Source organism: Lynx canadensis, chromosome A1, assembly GCF_007474595.2.
Source record: "Lynx canadensis isolate LIC74 chromosome A1, mLynCan4.pri.v2, whole genome shotgun sequence".
Taxonomy (NCBI): domain Eukaryota; kingdom Metazoa; phylum Chordata; class Mammalia; order Carnivora; family Felidae; genus Lynx; species Lynx canadensis.
The window spans coordinates 234,248,140-234,264,053 of NC_044303.2; the positions used below are offsets into that span (position 1 = coordinate 234,248,140).

At 43.2% G+C, this 15,914-nt stretch overlaps 1 protein-coding gene across 1 annotated transcript in view; it reads right to left on the reverse strand.

The window, feature by feature from the left end:
* The window catches only part of ADCY2 (adenylate cyclase 2), a 404,823-nt gene that overhangs the window by 97,647 nt on the left and 291,262 nt on the right, over positions 1–15,914 (reverse strand). The window contains 4 exon segments of the mRNA XM_030332755.1: positions 804–901; positions 4,011–4,080; positions 10,699–10,779; positions 14,288–14,331. Of these exon segments, the coding sequence (XP_030188615.1) occupies positions 804–901; positions 4,011–4,080; positions 10,699–10,779; positions 14,288–14,331 (293 nt within the window).

Below are 15,914 nucleotides of genomic sequence, written 5' to 3' on the forward strand. Positions count from 1 at the left end.
GAAAACGGTTGCTTTGGCTTTTACAAAATTGCGATAAGCAGTAGAAGATTTGTCTTAAAAGTATCTACATCCCCAATTATTGACAAACAGACAAGAGTTTTGTTTTCTTCTTTTCTCTTAGACCATAGAATGAGAACGAACCCATCACTTCAGAGACAGTTGGTTGACTTGTGTTGCACTCAGTAAGAAGGTGCGAGAGAAAGGCAATGTAGCAATCCCAGGTGACTGGATTTTCACCAACAGATGGGACCAGAAGGCCACCCCAAAGTGCGAAATCTGGCTTGCTCAGTTTCTCCCCTCTGTCCCCAGGTGTCTCCTGGGAGGGGTGAGCTGGACAGTGACCCTATAACAAGCTGAAAGGGTGGCAGAGGGTGGACTTCAGGAAGAAAAAGGTAGAATCAGAACGGACAGGTACGTAAAGCGTGCTCCGAGTGGGTGTTGTCCTTTTAATACATAACGATGGTATTTATTTATTAGAAACAACATCTAGACATTTATCTCTTTCTGGGTAAAGTTTCTTGGGCTACGTTTCTTACACTGGGCACCAGACTAATACGGAAATCAAAGTAAGAAGGTTAAATTTATTTTTTTAAATCCCTATAAATACTGAATCAATACGTCCATTTTGAAAATCCAGTATTATTGTAACTAAGCATGACACATGGGAGCCACTTAGCTTCACTGCCCCCTCCCCATGTTCCCTCTGTTTGGAAATCTGCATCCTCTCTTATCCTTTGGTATAAGTAGCTCTGGTAGAAAGGTGCACCCAGTGAGAGTCCCAGTGGAGAACCACATGTACTTACTTGGGTAATACCAGAATCTGCACGATAAAAATGCAGAACAATATGAGACACGCGCAGGTCACGTAATACTTGAACGCTGGCAGTGCGGTGGCTCGGTACTGAGGGGACAAGAAGGAAACCATGAGTGACATTCTCTGGGAGGGGCTGAAACAATCAGCCAGCAGCCTACCTGTACCTGTTTTCACGTATCAGACTCCTAAGTTATGATGTGCCGAGAAACAAGCCAGGGACACAGCCGTTCATCGCTGGCAATGAGTGCTTCCTCCCTCCAGCTGGGCTGTGAAAGCGTTTCTCCCCCCAAAACCAGGAATTTTATGAGAAAAACTGACCAGCAAGGAAAGACAGCACCTGACACAGGGACGAGTGAGGGAACTGGTGGCATCACTGTGAGCGGGCAGGTGCCCGGGTCCCCTTGTGGGTCTCATGTCCACAGCTATGGGGGAAAGCAGGCGACTATCCACATATTTTACTTTTGAAGCGTACTGCGGACATGCAGTTTGCTCATTTTATTTATTTTAGTGTTTTCTGTTTATTATTTATCTCAGTGCTACTCAGGGCCAGTGAGGAACTCTGCAAGACAGAGAAGGCCGGTGGGTTTTGTTCTAGGTCTATGACCATTCCGTTTGCTTGTGTGCACCTGGCTGATGGACTCTTCTCCTGCAATGATTGGGTTCACATGGCTTTCCGTAACATCCAGGACCATACACTGACCAGGGTAGCTGTCCGCCTGGGACCCCCTGCTTGAGTTATGCAGAGAAAAGCCAGCCAGCACTGCTCTCATCATGGTGGTAGCGATCTCTGTCACATATAGCCCTGACGGCGTGACCGGCACTCTAAATACGTTACACGCACCAACTCGTTTAATCCTTACCACCGCCTAAGGAAGGAACTATTATTATCTCTATTTTTGGATGAAGAACTTCAGACCAGAATGACTGGTTAACATTCTTTTTTTTTTTTTTTTTAACATTTTTTATTTTATTTTTGAGAGAGACAAGAGACAGAGTGTGAGCTGGGGAGGGGCAGAGGGAGAGGGAGACACAGATTCGGAAGCAGGCTCCAGGCTCCGAGCTGTCAGCACAGAGCCCGACGAGGGGCTCGAACCCACGAACTGTGAGATCATGATCTGAGCCGAAGTCGGCCACTTAACCGACTGAACCACCCAGGCGCCCTCTGACTAGTTAACATCCTCGGGGAGACACAGCACATGGCAAAAATTGGGACAGACACTCAAACCCAGGGTCCCAACCACCAGGCTCTACTGCCTCACAAAAGAGGGTATTCTCACAAAATTAAAGGAAAGAGCAGTTTTTGTGCCCACGCTCTTGAAACCTCCTGGCAATACCGGCAGGTTGCATTCACCGTATCTGCATAGACTGTGCCCAAGTCGTGGGAAGTTCGAGTACACGTGCCTTGGGTTGAGCTGTGGGGTTTCAGTGCGGGATGATGGGTGTCTGGGTGGTCTACTGATGTTTCTCTTGCTTTATGTCTTACTGCCTTTGACCCCATCCTCCTGGCCAGAAGAGCAGGCTGGGGGGAGGTGGACAGGAAGGGAGCTTACATCCCAATGGCATCTACAATTGGCCTCAACGTTGGCTTCTACAAATAGACACACAGGGAGAATGTCAGCAAGAACTGTGTTTTAAGATGACGATCGCCTTCAGTTTACTTGAATATTTTACTTGTGACTTAACAGGATAATTTACACGCTGGTGAAGAAGCGATATTCACATAATTGCGTAAGTGTGATTACATTTTTGCACTCACTTGCACCCTTGTCTTTCACCTTCTTTTGGGCTGTCAAGATATGAATTGGAACTTCCTTGTGGTATTAATAAGGGAAACGGACTTGAATCAGGCAGGAATCATTTCACATTTAAACGATAAGTAACCATCAGTATCTGTTCAAGTTATTCAAGGATAAAATGGTCGATAGTAATGATGAATTATGTCACACGTCAATTTGGTAAGCTGTCTGCAGTCAGTATGTTGACTTGGAAGCAGGCAACTGATCTTACTGACTGCTAACACAAAAGAAAGTTTAGGTGCAACTAGAAAATCCAACCCTGATGGATTGTGGCTATTCTGTTCAATATCCATAAAGCAATGACCTGAATATTCTCAACAAAATTTTAATACCAGTGCGGCGACCACTGACATTAATACAGTAGCTTTTGTTTGAGCTAAGCCTGTAATTATATAGCCGGATGATAAAAATTGTCTCTAACTTGTTCCTTTTTCTAGACCAAAACAAAACAAAAGCCAAATGCAATAAAACCAACCTAGAAGAGGGGTGGTTTTTTTTTTGGGGGGGGTAGCAATTATTTAATACATTTTAGCAAATGCATGTTAAGCCTAACACGTAAAGCCCAAATACATGGGGCGTTTTTATTTGAGCCTATCGCATCTCTTACTGGAGGGGTCACAAGGCAAAAAGTATTTAGATGCAATGAACACTTAAAAGTTTGGCATTTCCAATTCTCCCAAACAGATGTTGAATGTAAATCTCATATTTTTGTTCAATGATTTGTGTAAAGAAGCTGTGCATTTATCAGGAACGGTTTTATTTTCTTTTAAAAACTTTTCTAAGAAAATGTGCCACTGAAGGGCACCTGGGTGGCTCATTTCCTTAAGCATCCGACTTTGGCTCAGATCATGATCTCACAGTCTCTGAGTTCGAGCCCCGTGTCGGGTTCTGTGCTGACAGCTCGGAGCCTGGAGCCTGCTACAGATTCTTTCTCTCTCTCTCTCTCCCTCTCTCTCTCTCCCTCTCTCTCTGCCCCTTCCCTGCTTGCTCTCTGTCTCTCTCTCCAAAAACAAACATTTAAAAAAGAAAAGAAAAGAAAAGAAAAGAAAAGAAAAGAAAAGAAAAGAAAAGAAAAAAGAAAAGAAAAGAAAATGTGCCATTGAGAAAGCCAGTCATTAGCTCCTGTCTCCTCCTTAGCCCGGTATCTCACACCCGTTGAAGATGCCACTGCCACCTGCAGGGCTGAGTCGGGTGCCCGGCCAGACAGAAACTCGGTGACAAGACACACAGTGCAACACCTTGTGCATGGAAGCAACACAGAAAAGGCTGTAAAAAGGTCTGATATAGTCCGAGGCGATGTCAGTGCTTCGTGCAGAAAACAGGAGCACAGTTTCATGAAGGGATTTTTAAAAACTCACATTTCAGATAAAAAAGACTGGGGGAATAAAAAAGTAGCTTACTTCTTTTTCTAGTATTTTATTGTAGAACAGGAGCGAGATTCTCTGAATGTCTTCAGACTTGAGCCACTGCCTGTAAATAAAAAGGACAAACATCATTAACCCAACCCTTCAACCAATGAGCTGAAAAACTACTTTTTAAACAGTAACGGGCATCCTTCTTTCTTTATTGTAAATCACCCAAAACTGAAGTTAAAAAAAACTGCATGATGCCAGATGTCTGGATATAGAGTCTAGGAAGAAGGGGATGTGCAAATATGACACCCCTCTTTAGGAGTGACCCTCCTGGGAAAATTGGCCATTACAGTCATCATACCAAACTGAAACTCGTGGTCCCGAATTAAATAACTAGGGAAATAGGCCATCAAAAAGATTCAAGTACATCGATAAATTTATTTCCTGACATTTTACTGAAATCACACGGTAGTTTGATCCCCTGAAAAATTTGGTTCATAGAAAACTACCGTTTTTCTTAGCTTATAGCAAACAATACATCAGAGCATCGAAACCATTTAGGGTGTCCTCTGAGTTCCGGGAGGGAAGATCTTGCTTCTTTCGCACTTACTGAAAATACTTTCACGGTCATGTCTTTCGTTTCCATAAAGTAAAAAAGTTTTGTTTGAATGTGGTGTTGAAAAATACGTAAAAATACTAATACATTAAGTGATCGGTTCAGGCCACTCGCATAGTACGTAGATGCAAATATATATATCCATGCAAACACGTGCATAATACATATATATCCCTCAGATGTTGAAAAATAACTAAAAATCATATGAAAGTGTGCATTCTGACGCATGGATTGACTTTTAGAAACAGGTTTCAAGAAGCTGGTTGAAATAGACAAAGAGCTTCAGGACAAAACTTTTCTCTAGGACGCTTTACACGCTTGCAAGTGGAAGAGCGACACCAAGCAAGCCGGGCATGTGATCATGCCTGGTACGGTCACACACTTGGGAATAAAATAAACGCACACTCGATGAAAACAAAGCTGAGTGAAATACAAAGATACACATTCTTACATCCACGAGTACAGGAATGTAAGGAAAAATGGAAATCTATGTGCCGAGAAAAAAATCTAGAAATCGATACCAACAAAATACATCACCAACTGGTTTGGGTCATTACACGGAGGAATTTACATTTCTACTTCCCTAGTTTTCTTAAATAAATACCTTTCTAATAAAAAAATAAACTGAGTTATGTATACAGGCATTATAAATATGTGTGTATATATTATACGTGTGCATACATAATGCATATATAACGCATATGTGCATATATCTACAAGTGCGTATATACGTGTGTATATATAACGTATATGTGCATATATCTACCAATGCATATAACCACATATCTACATCTATACATACATATCAATATAGAGGGAGAGAGAGTATATATATTTGAGGATATTAGGTATAAAACTATGCTTTACATAGGTTTCCAAAAACTGTTGTATCTGTTCAAGTAATTATCAATTCACATGAATTTCTCACTGTGGTTCTTTCGCAATCCATCGTGGCCTACGGATTTCGACTCCCTGAGGTATGTTTGGGGGCTAGGGATTTGAGGATCCAGGAAAGAAGGCCAAGTCAACGACTGCACTTTACCTTGTAATCGGCAAGTCCAGCCGCCTACTGATTTTGGATGGCGGGGGGCGGGGGGGGTGTCTCTAAATGTACACAGATGCTTCCCATCGGGGCTAACGACTGGTTAACCCAGGAGACCAGCACATTTGTCCAGGTCCTACCGGGACAGCCCTGCGTCCAGAACCTCGCACCACATGTGCACCGCGGTGAGCCTGACTCACCCACAGATCTACGCTACAGACAGCGCACTTCCCAGCGAGGCACAGAGGTCAGTGATGTGTTCTAGAAATGATGGCCGCTGAAAGTGAGAATCATAAAAATGCCTTTTGGTTCAAGGCATAAGCTTTAGCTATCAGGGAAACAGACTTTTCTGGGTATTTCTTATTACCGTACCAGCTGCAAGAAGTATGGTATTGTTCTGTTCGAGGAGAATGGCTGGAGAAATAAAAGCTTGGTTAAACAGCAAAAAGAGCAGAAAATAAAACCGAAGATAAATTTTAAGCACGTTCATTTTCAGAACTGTGTGCTCGTTATGAATATCAAACCATGAATAATGTATGGAGGAAACGTATTCAAAATACCTTTTTTTTTCCTTTATTGAGAGAGAAAAACCTAATTTCGAAGCGCCTCTGGGTAACCTCAGATTGGAAATAAAGTAAGAGCGAAATATATCAAGGAGAAGTAAAAGCAGCTCCCGAATGAACAGGGCCTCGTGTCCAGGGCCGGTTTCCGCTGCCTGCCTGTGTCCTGCGGGTGGACAGGAAGTGCTCCAGGCCAGGCCTCACTTCCCTGTGTCCCTAACACTTAACACCGAGTTTCGTCAGCCACGAGTGCTGGGTTCTTCTGACCTTTTCCTCGGAAGGAAGGAGAGTGTATTCTTCTCACAGGCTTTGCCGTCAGAGGGTCTCTGAGATGGCCTCAGCTCCCTTCACTGACAAGCAGGACACTCAGACATTTGTGTGATTTGCATGTTTGGAATAGGAAAGGTTAGTGGGGGCTGATAAGGTCAAATATGATTTTTGGGAACTGGAACTACAAGAGAGGCAAAGAAGGGAAAAGAAAGGAAGAGAGAGGAAGGGAAAGGGGAAAGAGGGAAGGGAGGGGGAATGTGGGTTTTACTTATGGGGTCCTGACATGGTTCCTGACCCAGGAGGCCTATGGGATGAAGAAAATCAACCCCACTCCTGGGCTATATAATGAGCGAGTCTCTATTTGAAAAAAATTTTTAAGTTTATTTATTTATTTTGAGAGACAGAGACAGAGAGAGAAGGAGAGAGAGAGAATCCCAAGCAGGCTCCATGCTGTCAGCGCAGAGCCCAAATTGGGACTCAAGCTCACGAACCGTGAGATCACGACCTGAGCCAAAATCAAGAGTCAGCTGCTCAACCAACTGAGCCACCCAGGTGCCCCAAGTGACTCTGAATTAATTTATACCAAGGTTTTTTGTTTGTTTGTTTGTTTTTTTGTGCTTGGCCCAGCTCAAGCAAAGATTCCAGCAAAGATCCTGAACAAGATCCTGACTTGAATGAGGGGACTAAGTACACGTACATCCTTACCCAGAATTCTTCTGGCACGTAAGCATGTAGGTTCTCACGGCAAAGAGGCCACTATAAAATAGAGAGAGGACCCCTTTCCTACGGTGATGACCGGAGGTTTCTATTTCCCCCCAATTTGTATGTTGAAGGCCTAACCTGAAGTGCGGCTGTATCTGGACATGAGGCCTCTATGGAGGTAATCAATGTTCCATCAACATGGCCTGAATAAGGGTGGGGCCCTGATGGGAAAGAATTAACGTCCTTATACAAAGAGACACCAGAGAGTTCTCTCTCTTTCCCTGCACAGCCTCAGGAAAAGGCCATGTGAACACAGCCAGAAGGTAACCTTCTGCAAACCGAGGGGTTAACTCTCACCAGAACGCGACCACGCCGGCACCCTGATCTTGGACCTCCAGCCTCCAGAACTGTGAGCAGTAAATGTCTGCTGTTTCAGTCCCCCCGTGGTGCTCTGTCACTACAACACCTCTCCAGGCAGTATTGAAACTGAAGGCTTCGGTGGCCTGAACGGTGTACTAAGGCCCGTGCCATTGGGGAAAGATGGTCTACAGAACCCAGGCTGAGATAAATGCTGCTGGACAGGTGGTGTCTCAGTGTGGGGGGCCCAGCCTGCCTCAGCCCTGCGGTCTGAGACGCTCTGGTCTGTCTGTCCTACGCTGGCACATCAACTCTGCCCACCGCACATATTTAAACTTGGCGCACAAGCTCTTCATGCACCCTCCAGCTCGTTTCCTTCAGCACAAAGGCCAAGGTCTTTCTCTCTTAGAACTTTTCATATCACTTCTTTCTGTTTTTGCTTTAAAAAAAAAAAACAAAAAAACAAAAAGAAACAAACAAACAAAAAAAAAAAACAAGGGGCGCCTGAGCAGCCTAGTGGGTTAAGCTTCCGACTTTGGCTCAGGTCATGATCTCACGGTTTAGGAGTTCAAACCCCATGTCAGGCTCTGTGCTGACAGCTCAGAGCCTGGAGCCTGCTTCGGATTCTGTGTCTCCCTCTCTCTCTGCCCCTCCCTTGCCTGTGCTCTGTCTCTCTCTCCCTCTGTCTCTGTCTCTCTCTCTCAAGAATAAATAAACATTAAAAAAAAAAAAAAGAAAAAGAAAAAAAAAACAAATTTGGGAGAACCTGGCATGGCAGTCCCATCCTCAAGATAACCATATAGAATGAATGCCCCTTTATTAAAGTTAGTCTTACAGGAAAGCCCACCTCCTCTAGAGAAATTGCCCCTAGAGGGGATGGCCTGGGCACCTTTGACCATGAGGCCTCCCTTTTCCCACAATGAGGCTCTGAGAGAAGCTTCTGGCAAGTCTCCTCCGTGCAGAACTATCAATCATGCTTTCTTCTCGTCACCTCGCCTTCCAGACTAAGTCAAATCTCTTGCACCTCCGCCCTGAGCACGTTTGCGGTGACTTCTCTCCCTTAGGGCTTTGCGAGGGGACACTGCGCCTTGTGTCCTGGATGTCAAGCACATGCTGACACTGCCCAGCCCTTAACAAAATGCTTGATAAATGACTAAATGAATGAATACATGAAAATATGCATATAAATCACCGTTTCCTGCCCACTGCAGAAAATGACAGAATGGTACGTCAAGTCTGGAGTCTCTGTGGAATCCTCAAGTGGAAATTCAAAGACAGAAGACCATCATACGAAGGCACGAGAGCAGGTGATGAATAACGTCTAACAGAATGGGAATGAGTCTCGTTAAAAAATATATGCAAAGCAGCTTCCATTTAAACACTTCCCTTTTGGCTTTTGAGTACAGCAGGACATTTCTCCCTATTTCGCTTCTGAAACATGTTGGGAAAATTACAACACAAGCAGTTACACCAACATGAAACATCACCTTAGAATAAACCTACGTTAAAACATGAAGGCGGTCGCTCCGCATGTATTTGAATACGAAATGATACAGTACAAACAGACAATCCGAAGGCCACCTCGACAAAAATAAAGCCAAGCCAACGATTATACTACCTAATGATTCCTTCAGTAGGAACACTCTAAAAGGTGGACACAAAGGTAGTTTAAGAAGGTACGGGTCCTGTGGGAAGACATGCTGAGGCTCGTTTTAGACGTGGGTTTTCTATTATTACTGTGATTATGGTCATGGGCTACACGTGGTCAGGAACAAGGTGTTCTCTTTCTTCCAATGTTGTGTTTTCTTCTGGTGGGTCACAGAGTAGTAGGTGCTGTTTCCTCTGGTTGAACGAATATATCCTTCCACCCATATCACACGTCATCAGACTCCACCCTGGGTTTTAGCTGCCAGATTCCAGGTCATCATGTTTCTCGGTTCGTGATGTGTTGAGGTTTCGATTGGGGCAGAATTGAGGCTGACTTTTATACTGCTGTTGGTGCCAGGCAGAGCAGAGCATTTGTCTGGGCATTGCTGGCGTGTCCCGAGTGCTCCAAGACGGGGGGGGGGAAGCTTTCTCTATTTGGAGCACAATGAGGGGCTCCAGACACGTGTTAATTGAACACGTTAGCATATGCGAATTATAGCTCTAGTACAATCAAGATAACTTTATTGTTATCTCTGCAATCACACACACACACACACACCCTATGTACACATACATATACACTCATGAGAGTCCTTCATAAGCTGTGTAAATATTCTAAAACGAATGCTTCTAAGGAACAATCTAGAAAAGACACAGTTTTTAAAGCTGTGTAACGTAATTCTGGAAGCAGGGAGTTTAGGTGAAAACCATTCGTACTTTTCATGACTCAACTTTCATGATAAAAATCGTGGAAAGTTTTCCATTACGTCTTTTCATCTGGACCTACGGATGTGCTGGCTACAATTTAAATTAAAAACGCTTTTACTCAGCGTCTAATGGGTACCAGGCACCATACTGTCACCCATCTTTTGCCCTCCAGGAATTCAGCCATGACACATGGACCCACGGAGAATTTCAAGGCCAATGAATGTAGTTATTATGTCCAGGCTAGGAAAGGTACCACCTTCTTTACATGGTTTCCCCTGCATCTGTCTCCTGGACCATTTAAAACTACACTGGCAACTCACAGACTTCACAGACTGAATGCCATTTTGTCCCCCAAAGAACCCTTCATCTTCCCACCGCTGCCACGAATTCAGATTCTAATGCTCAAAACCTCTCTTCGACAACGGAGAATGCAGGTACTTCCACCTTCCCTGATTTTTCAGCGGAATAAATGCATTTTCAATAGATACAGTCACATAATCCAACTCAGATTTTCCCATAGGGCATTCCTATTGGTCTTTAAAAAATCTTACTTACTGACCATATTTCGCTCTGATTTTTCTGTGTTTACATCTCATGTTGTTTGTCAGTAATCTACTTGGAGAGGATTTCTTAGGCAGGGATTAAAATTTTTCTAATTGACGGAAGCTGTTATTAAGGACAACTGAGGTGAAATGAAAGCTTCTAAAGGAATGGCTTTGTCATGGTAAGTATTACAGAGTTTCAGCTAAAATTCTTGGAAGGCGTGACATGATTTCCACATACTAGGGTTTGAAATAAAAAACATGTGATAATTTAAGGTTGAGAAGTACTCACTTTTGTGCATTAATTCCATCAATTGCTTGAATCATCCTTTCATTTAATTCTTCCTCAAATCTCTTCTTTTGCGACTTGGTTCTACGTGAAAAGGGAAATATTATGATAGAGATTATGACTAAACCGAATACTAAGTCCATTTTTCTGTGATGCCAAAACCTCTCTTTCATTCTGCCCATTGAATTCAAAAAAAGGCAAAATGAAACAAGAGTCTATGAGCAGCCTTTACTCTATTAACACTGAGCCACTCTGCCGATTGAGCGAACTGACTAGAGTTTTTTGGTGCAATAAATGTTGCCTCACTATTCACTTACAGCGAAACGATACCAGGCGTTAAAAAGCCACGCTGAAAGATATGTACTTGGTGTTTACGATAAAAGAACTTTCTGTCCTAGGAGATGCATTAGCCCTTGACGTGTTGCCTTTGTAAACTTTATTTTATGACAGAACACCCTGGTTTTGGAAATTCCCCTGTAAAAATCTGGTCTGGTTGAAGAAAAAAAGCTATGCCTTGTCCATGTTTCCCTTGGTCAGTTTTCATAAATTTGCAGAAGTACACTCTTCCTTGAGGCATATCAAAGCTTAATTGGATGCATGTAAATCTTCCTCAGTATTCGAAAGCACAGTTCACGGGAAAACCCCACATATATCTGCAGACACTCACTTGGTCTTAGAAGAAAATAATCTTTAAAAAAAAAAGAAGAAGAAGAAAATAATCTTCAGCCATAATAAAGGATGCCTTGTAAATACATTAAGTCAAAAGAATGTGTTCTCTGAGTTAATCTGACCATTAGCATAAGAATGATATAAAGGAGAAAACCAAAATAATCCCTATTTTCTAAAAGTTAAACAGCGGCGGTACCGAGTGAAAGCACAGGGGAGCGTCACCAAACTGGCCTGACCCAGCCTGTGCACCGCATCATCAAGCCACCTTGTCCAAAGTGGAGACAGCACTAGGCTTCTCTGTGCTCTGGCGGGTTAAAAAACTCATTGGATGGGCCTTCTATTCTGGAAGAACAGTAACTCCTCTGATTTCAGACAAGAATAGCATTACGTATTCAATGTCACGGCTAGCGGTAATTAAATCTCATGAAAGTATCATGGACCAGATGGATGGGCCTTCCCAACCCATCCCTGTTTGTGGGTTGGTGTCCTCAGGTCCTGCCTTTTTTAAACAGGCCCAGGGCATCCCTGCTCCAAGAGCAGAATGATAGGAGGCGATCTGCCCCCAGACAGGAGCAAACGAAGAAGTTTTAGCATGCCAGATTCTAAGCTGTTGAAGAAGGCAAATTAATTTTTACCCTTCTTTTTTAAAGAGCAAGATACTTAGCAATCATCTAGGATGGTTCATTCTCGCTTCCAGGCAAGGAGCTGCCTTCAGTTTTCTTTTTAGCAGCGCTATGCTTAGGCTTGACTTTGCGGACTTCAATTTGGTGGCTGTTCTTTATCACAAAGTCTCACTGAATCGAAGAATAGTGGAGGTACCTGGAGACTCATAGGAAAATGTCACCCTTCAATGCTACGCCCGGGGCTAACAACAGCACTGCCTCTGTGGATCTGTTTTAGGATTCATTTACATAATATACAGCACTCAATGCTATAAAGGTAGCACATGACGTAGCCGATAAATGCGTATTATTACACAATCCTCTGTATTTACTGGTTATCTGGATAATAATTCTTAACACATAGTTTCCTTATCTCTGTGATTTTGTGATCTCTGCTATGGCAAACGATAGGATACCCCTGGAGGTGAGAATCTATCACTAGGAGCTCTTAGTTTGTCAGCTAAGGCTTTGTTTCCCAGACTTCAGGCATTTCTGACTCTCAGTATGTGTTCTGTCACTGCCCCCCTCCCTGCTTTCCAATCTCCCTCCATCCTTTCTTCTGAGCTCTTTCCCCAACTGACCCACTCCCGTGCCGTGGCTACTGTATCTGAGGACAGAGTGTGATCTCAGATAATGTTCAACACCAGGTGATGCCGACTCAGTAGCCAGGCTGAAGGCACAGAGAGATTTTATAACCTAGGCCACTTCAGGAAGCCAGGACACGTGAAGACAGCCTAGTTGAGTCCGATTTGGAAGTGGAGCTCTCTGTGAGGCCCTGGGGCCACCAAAGATCCAACCACCACAGAGGAAAGTGGAGTCAACATGGAAGAGGCTCCTAGCAAGGCAGGCGTGATAGAAGAGCGGTGGGGAGTGCAGAGTTTGGGGTCACAAATCTGGGCTTCGCCTCTTCCAGCCGTGTAGCTGTAGCTCTGGGCATTCTCCTAACCCCGCTCGCCTCTATTTCCTCCCTTCTCAAATGGTAATGGCATAGTGTCTATGCTGGAGTCACGCTGTAGGGATGAAATTAGATTCTCCGTATGCCTGGTACATATCCAAATGATGGCTTATTATCATTGTCTTCCAGACAGCACTCGTCCCGGAAACCACTGCCCACCCACATCGTATTGGCACCGCACGAGGGATTTCCTGCTTTGATTTCAGTAAACAGACCCTTGAGGCAGAGCTGCAGGGAGGACGAGATAGATCACAGAAGGAATACGGACTCTAAAGTGAAGACGCCTAAGAAATTTCCGTGGACAGTTCCTCGCTGATGCACTAGCATCTTACTGGCTTGATGAGTCACGCCTTCTCAGGGCATCTTACGGGGTCCATAATATTTCCAAATTAGCTCAAGTTCTCTTTAATATGGCACGTGCCACTTAAAGAATCCTTCAAAAGCCCAAGAACCCAATATCCTTATAACATAGGACTCTGAGTATTAGATCTCAATATTACAATTTCAAATTTTCCCCCAAAATACAAATTAGAGCTCATTCCAACAAATAAAGTCACAGAGATGATTCTGGAATAAAGTCACTGTTTGCAAGGAGGTGGCAGGAAACACTCTAATTGTGTTTACTTTTACTTGGATATAATGCATTGTCTACAGAATAAATAGACTTCTCTGTGGGGAAAGAAAGGCTGACTTAAGTTTTGGGCTTTTCATGAATTATCCTAATGACTTCAATAAGAAATATTTAACTCCCCCAACCAACACGGATGTGAAAAACTGAACCCCCAAACCAGAGGAACATGAAAAAGAGTTAGTGACTGTGATTGTGTGGTTGATGGCGACAGGGGACCTGTGGACACTTGGGTGAACCTTTTTTCTTTTTTTTTTTTTTTTGAGCAGGTCGGGCAGGCCTTATTTTCACTATAGAAAGGCTGGATTTCTCTTGCTTTTATCTCCAAGATTCCACAGATACGAAAATGTAATTTTAAGCAACATACTCATTTTAAGAAAATTCAATTTTTTTAACTACATATTAAGGTTAAGAAGAGTCATTTTTAAGGAAAACAATTTAAAGTTCTAAGGTATTTACCAGGTGCCTTTTTCCATTTCGCTCTTTCAGACCTAGTAATGTCACATTAATAATTACATTTTTAGAAGCTGAAAACAATCAAATCGAGCTTTTCACAAGCAGCTGCTCTTTTTAGAAGAAGTGGCCTTCAGAGTTACTCTAATTGATGATAATTACTTTCAGAAATATTTAAAAAAACCCCAAGCCTTTGAAAATCAAAAAGTGGGACAAATAACATACCTTAAGGTACGGTTTTGAAAATTATGCTGACCCATTGGCACATCCTATTTAAAAAAAAAAAAAAGGTTATTAGTTTCCAAAAACATGCTTTAAAAAATGATCTTTCAGTGAGGATCATTTACAACATTATTTCTCCTTTTATCATGGAAAGCATCATTTAGGTAACAAATAATTACCCCTGTGGAGAAGAATAGCTTAATTACAAATGTGAAAAGGATTAAAAGCTCAGTTTATACTTGGAATGTTGGTGTCATCTATAAACTCTGGATGTTAGAACTATCAGAGTTGTTGTCTGGAACTTTAAAATTTACATCCTGATATTTGCAGGTACGATTTCCCACAAGGGGCCTCAGGCAACTGCCGTTAGAGTTACTGCAGACAGCTTACAATCCTGTGAAAATGGAGTCTGACGTCAGACAGGCACTCAAACGTTCTTGAAAACACACACATCACCACAAAATGTACAGTCAAGCGTCATGCCCGAACTGGGCTGTCAAGAGACGGTGCCCTCGGTGAACTATGCAACAGCATGACTCACTGATCGAAAAGAAGAAATCCACACCCGAGTGTGCCAGCAGTTTCTGAAAAGGGACTGGGAGAGAGACACTGGTCAGGGTTTATCAGTGGGGGACCCACTGCCAAATGTTCAGTAGACTTACGAAAACCCGGAAGACCCCCTTTTATACATTTGTGGTAGAAATTAAAATAAAAGTTGAGACAAAGCTGCTCCAAGTGGCTCCAAAGAAACTTTTCTTGGCTGCTTTATCTACAGCATTAGATTAGGAAACATAGGTAGCCTAGGGAAAGGTACGGTATATATATATTTTTAAAAATAACTGAACTCCAAGTTTTATTACATAAGGTAAAATAATGCATTATTTACCAGCTCTATCAATGTTGAATCGGGAATCAGTGGTGTTCTGCAGAGGGGATTAGATAAAAGAAATAACTTTTGGCAATGATACTGTTTGACCCTGGAATGTATTAATAAGAATGACCGTGGGGTCTTTCTCAAAGTGGGTAAGGGATACAGCCAAGCTGTATTGTGAATTGTAGACCCTGAACTTGCTTCTCATTCCTTCTGCAACTAAAACCTTAGCATAACAGGGCATCGCTCTCCCCTGGTGCCCTGAACTCTTGGTCTATTACTCCAAAGCATTAATTATGCCATGCCCTTTCCTTGCTGAAGATCCTCTGATGACTTCTCACTACACTTAGAATGGATCCCGCACAATGACCTCAGTGCATCTCATCCTTGATGACCTCTGTTCCTTACTGTTGATGAAACTAACTGCCACATCAGCCTCCTCTCTGCCCCCCGAAGACTTCAACTCATTACTATGTTGGGGCCAGTGGATTGATCTTCTCCACCTCCTCCCCAGTTTACTGCTCTCTTTCTCTGAGACAACCCCAGAGTCACCACAAAGACATCTCCTTCCCAAAGACATCTCCATTTCATTTTCACCATCATCGACCTCAGCAGCAGCGGAGATGATCTTGTTGGTTGCCTGGTTTCCGACTTAGGGTCTCTTGCTTCCCAACAGACTGGAAACTGCTCTTGGACCTGTCCTGGCAGTTTCCCTGGTTGACCGATGGGTGTGATCTTCTGTCAGATCACGTTTACTTG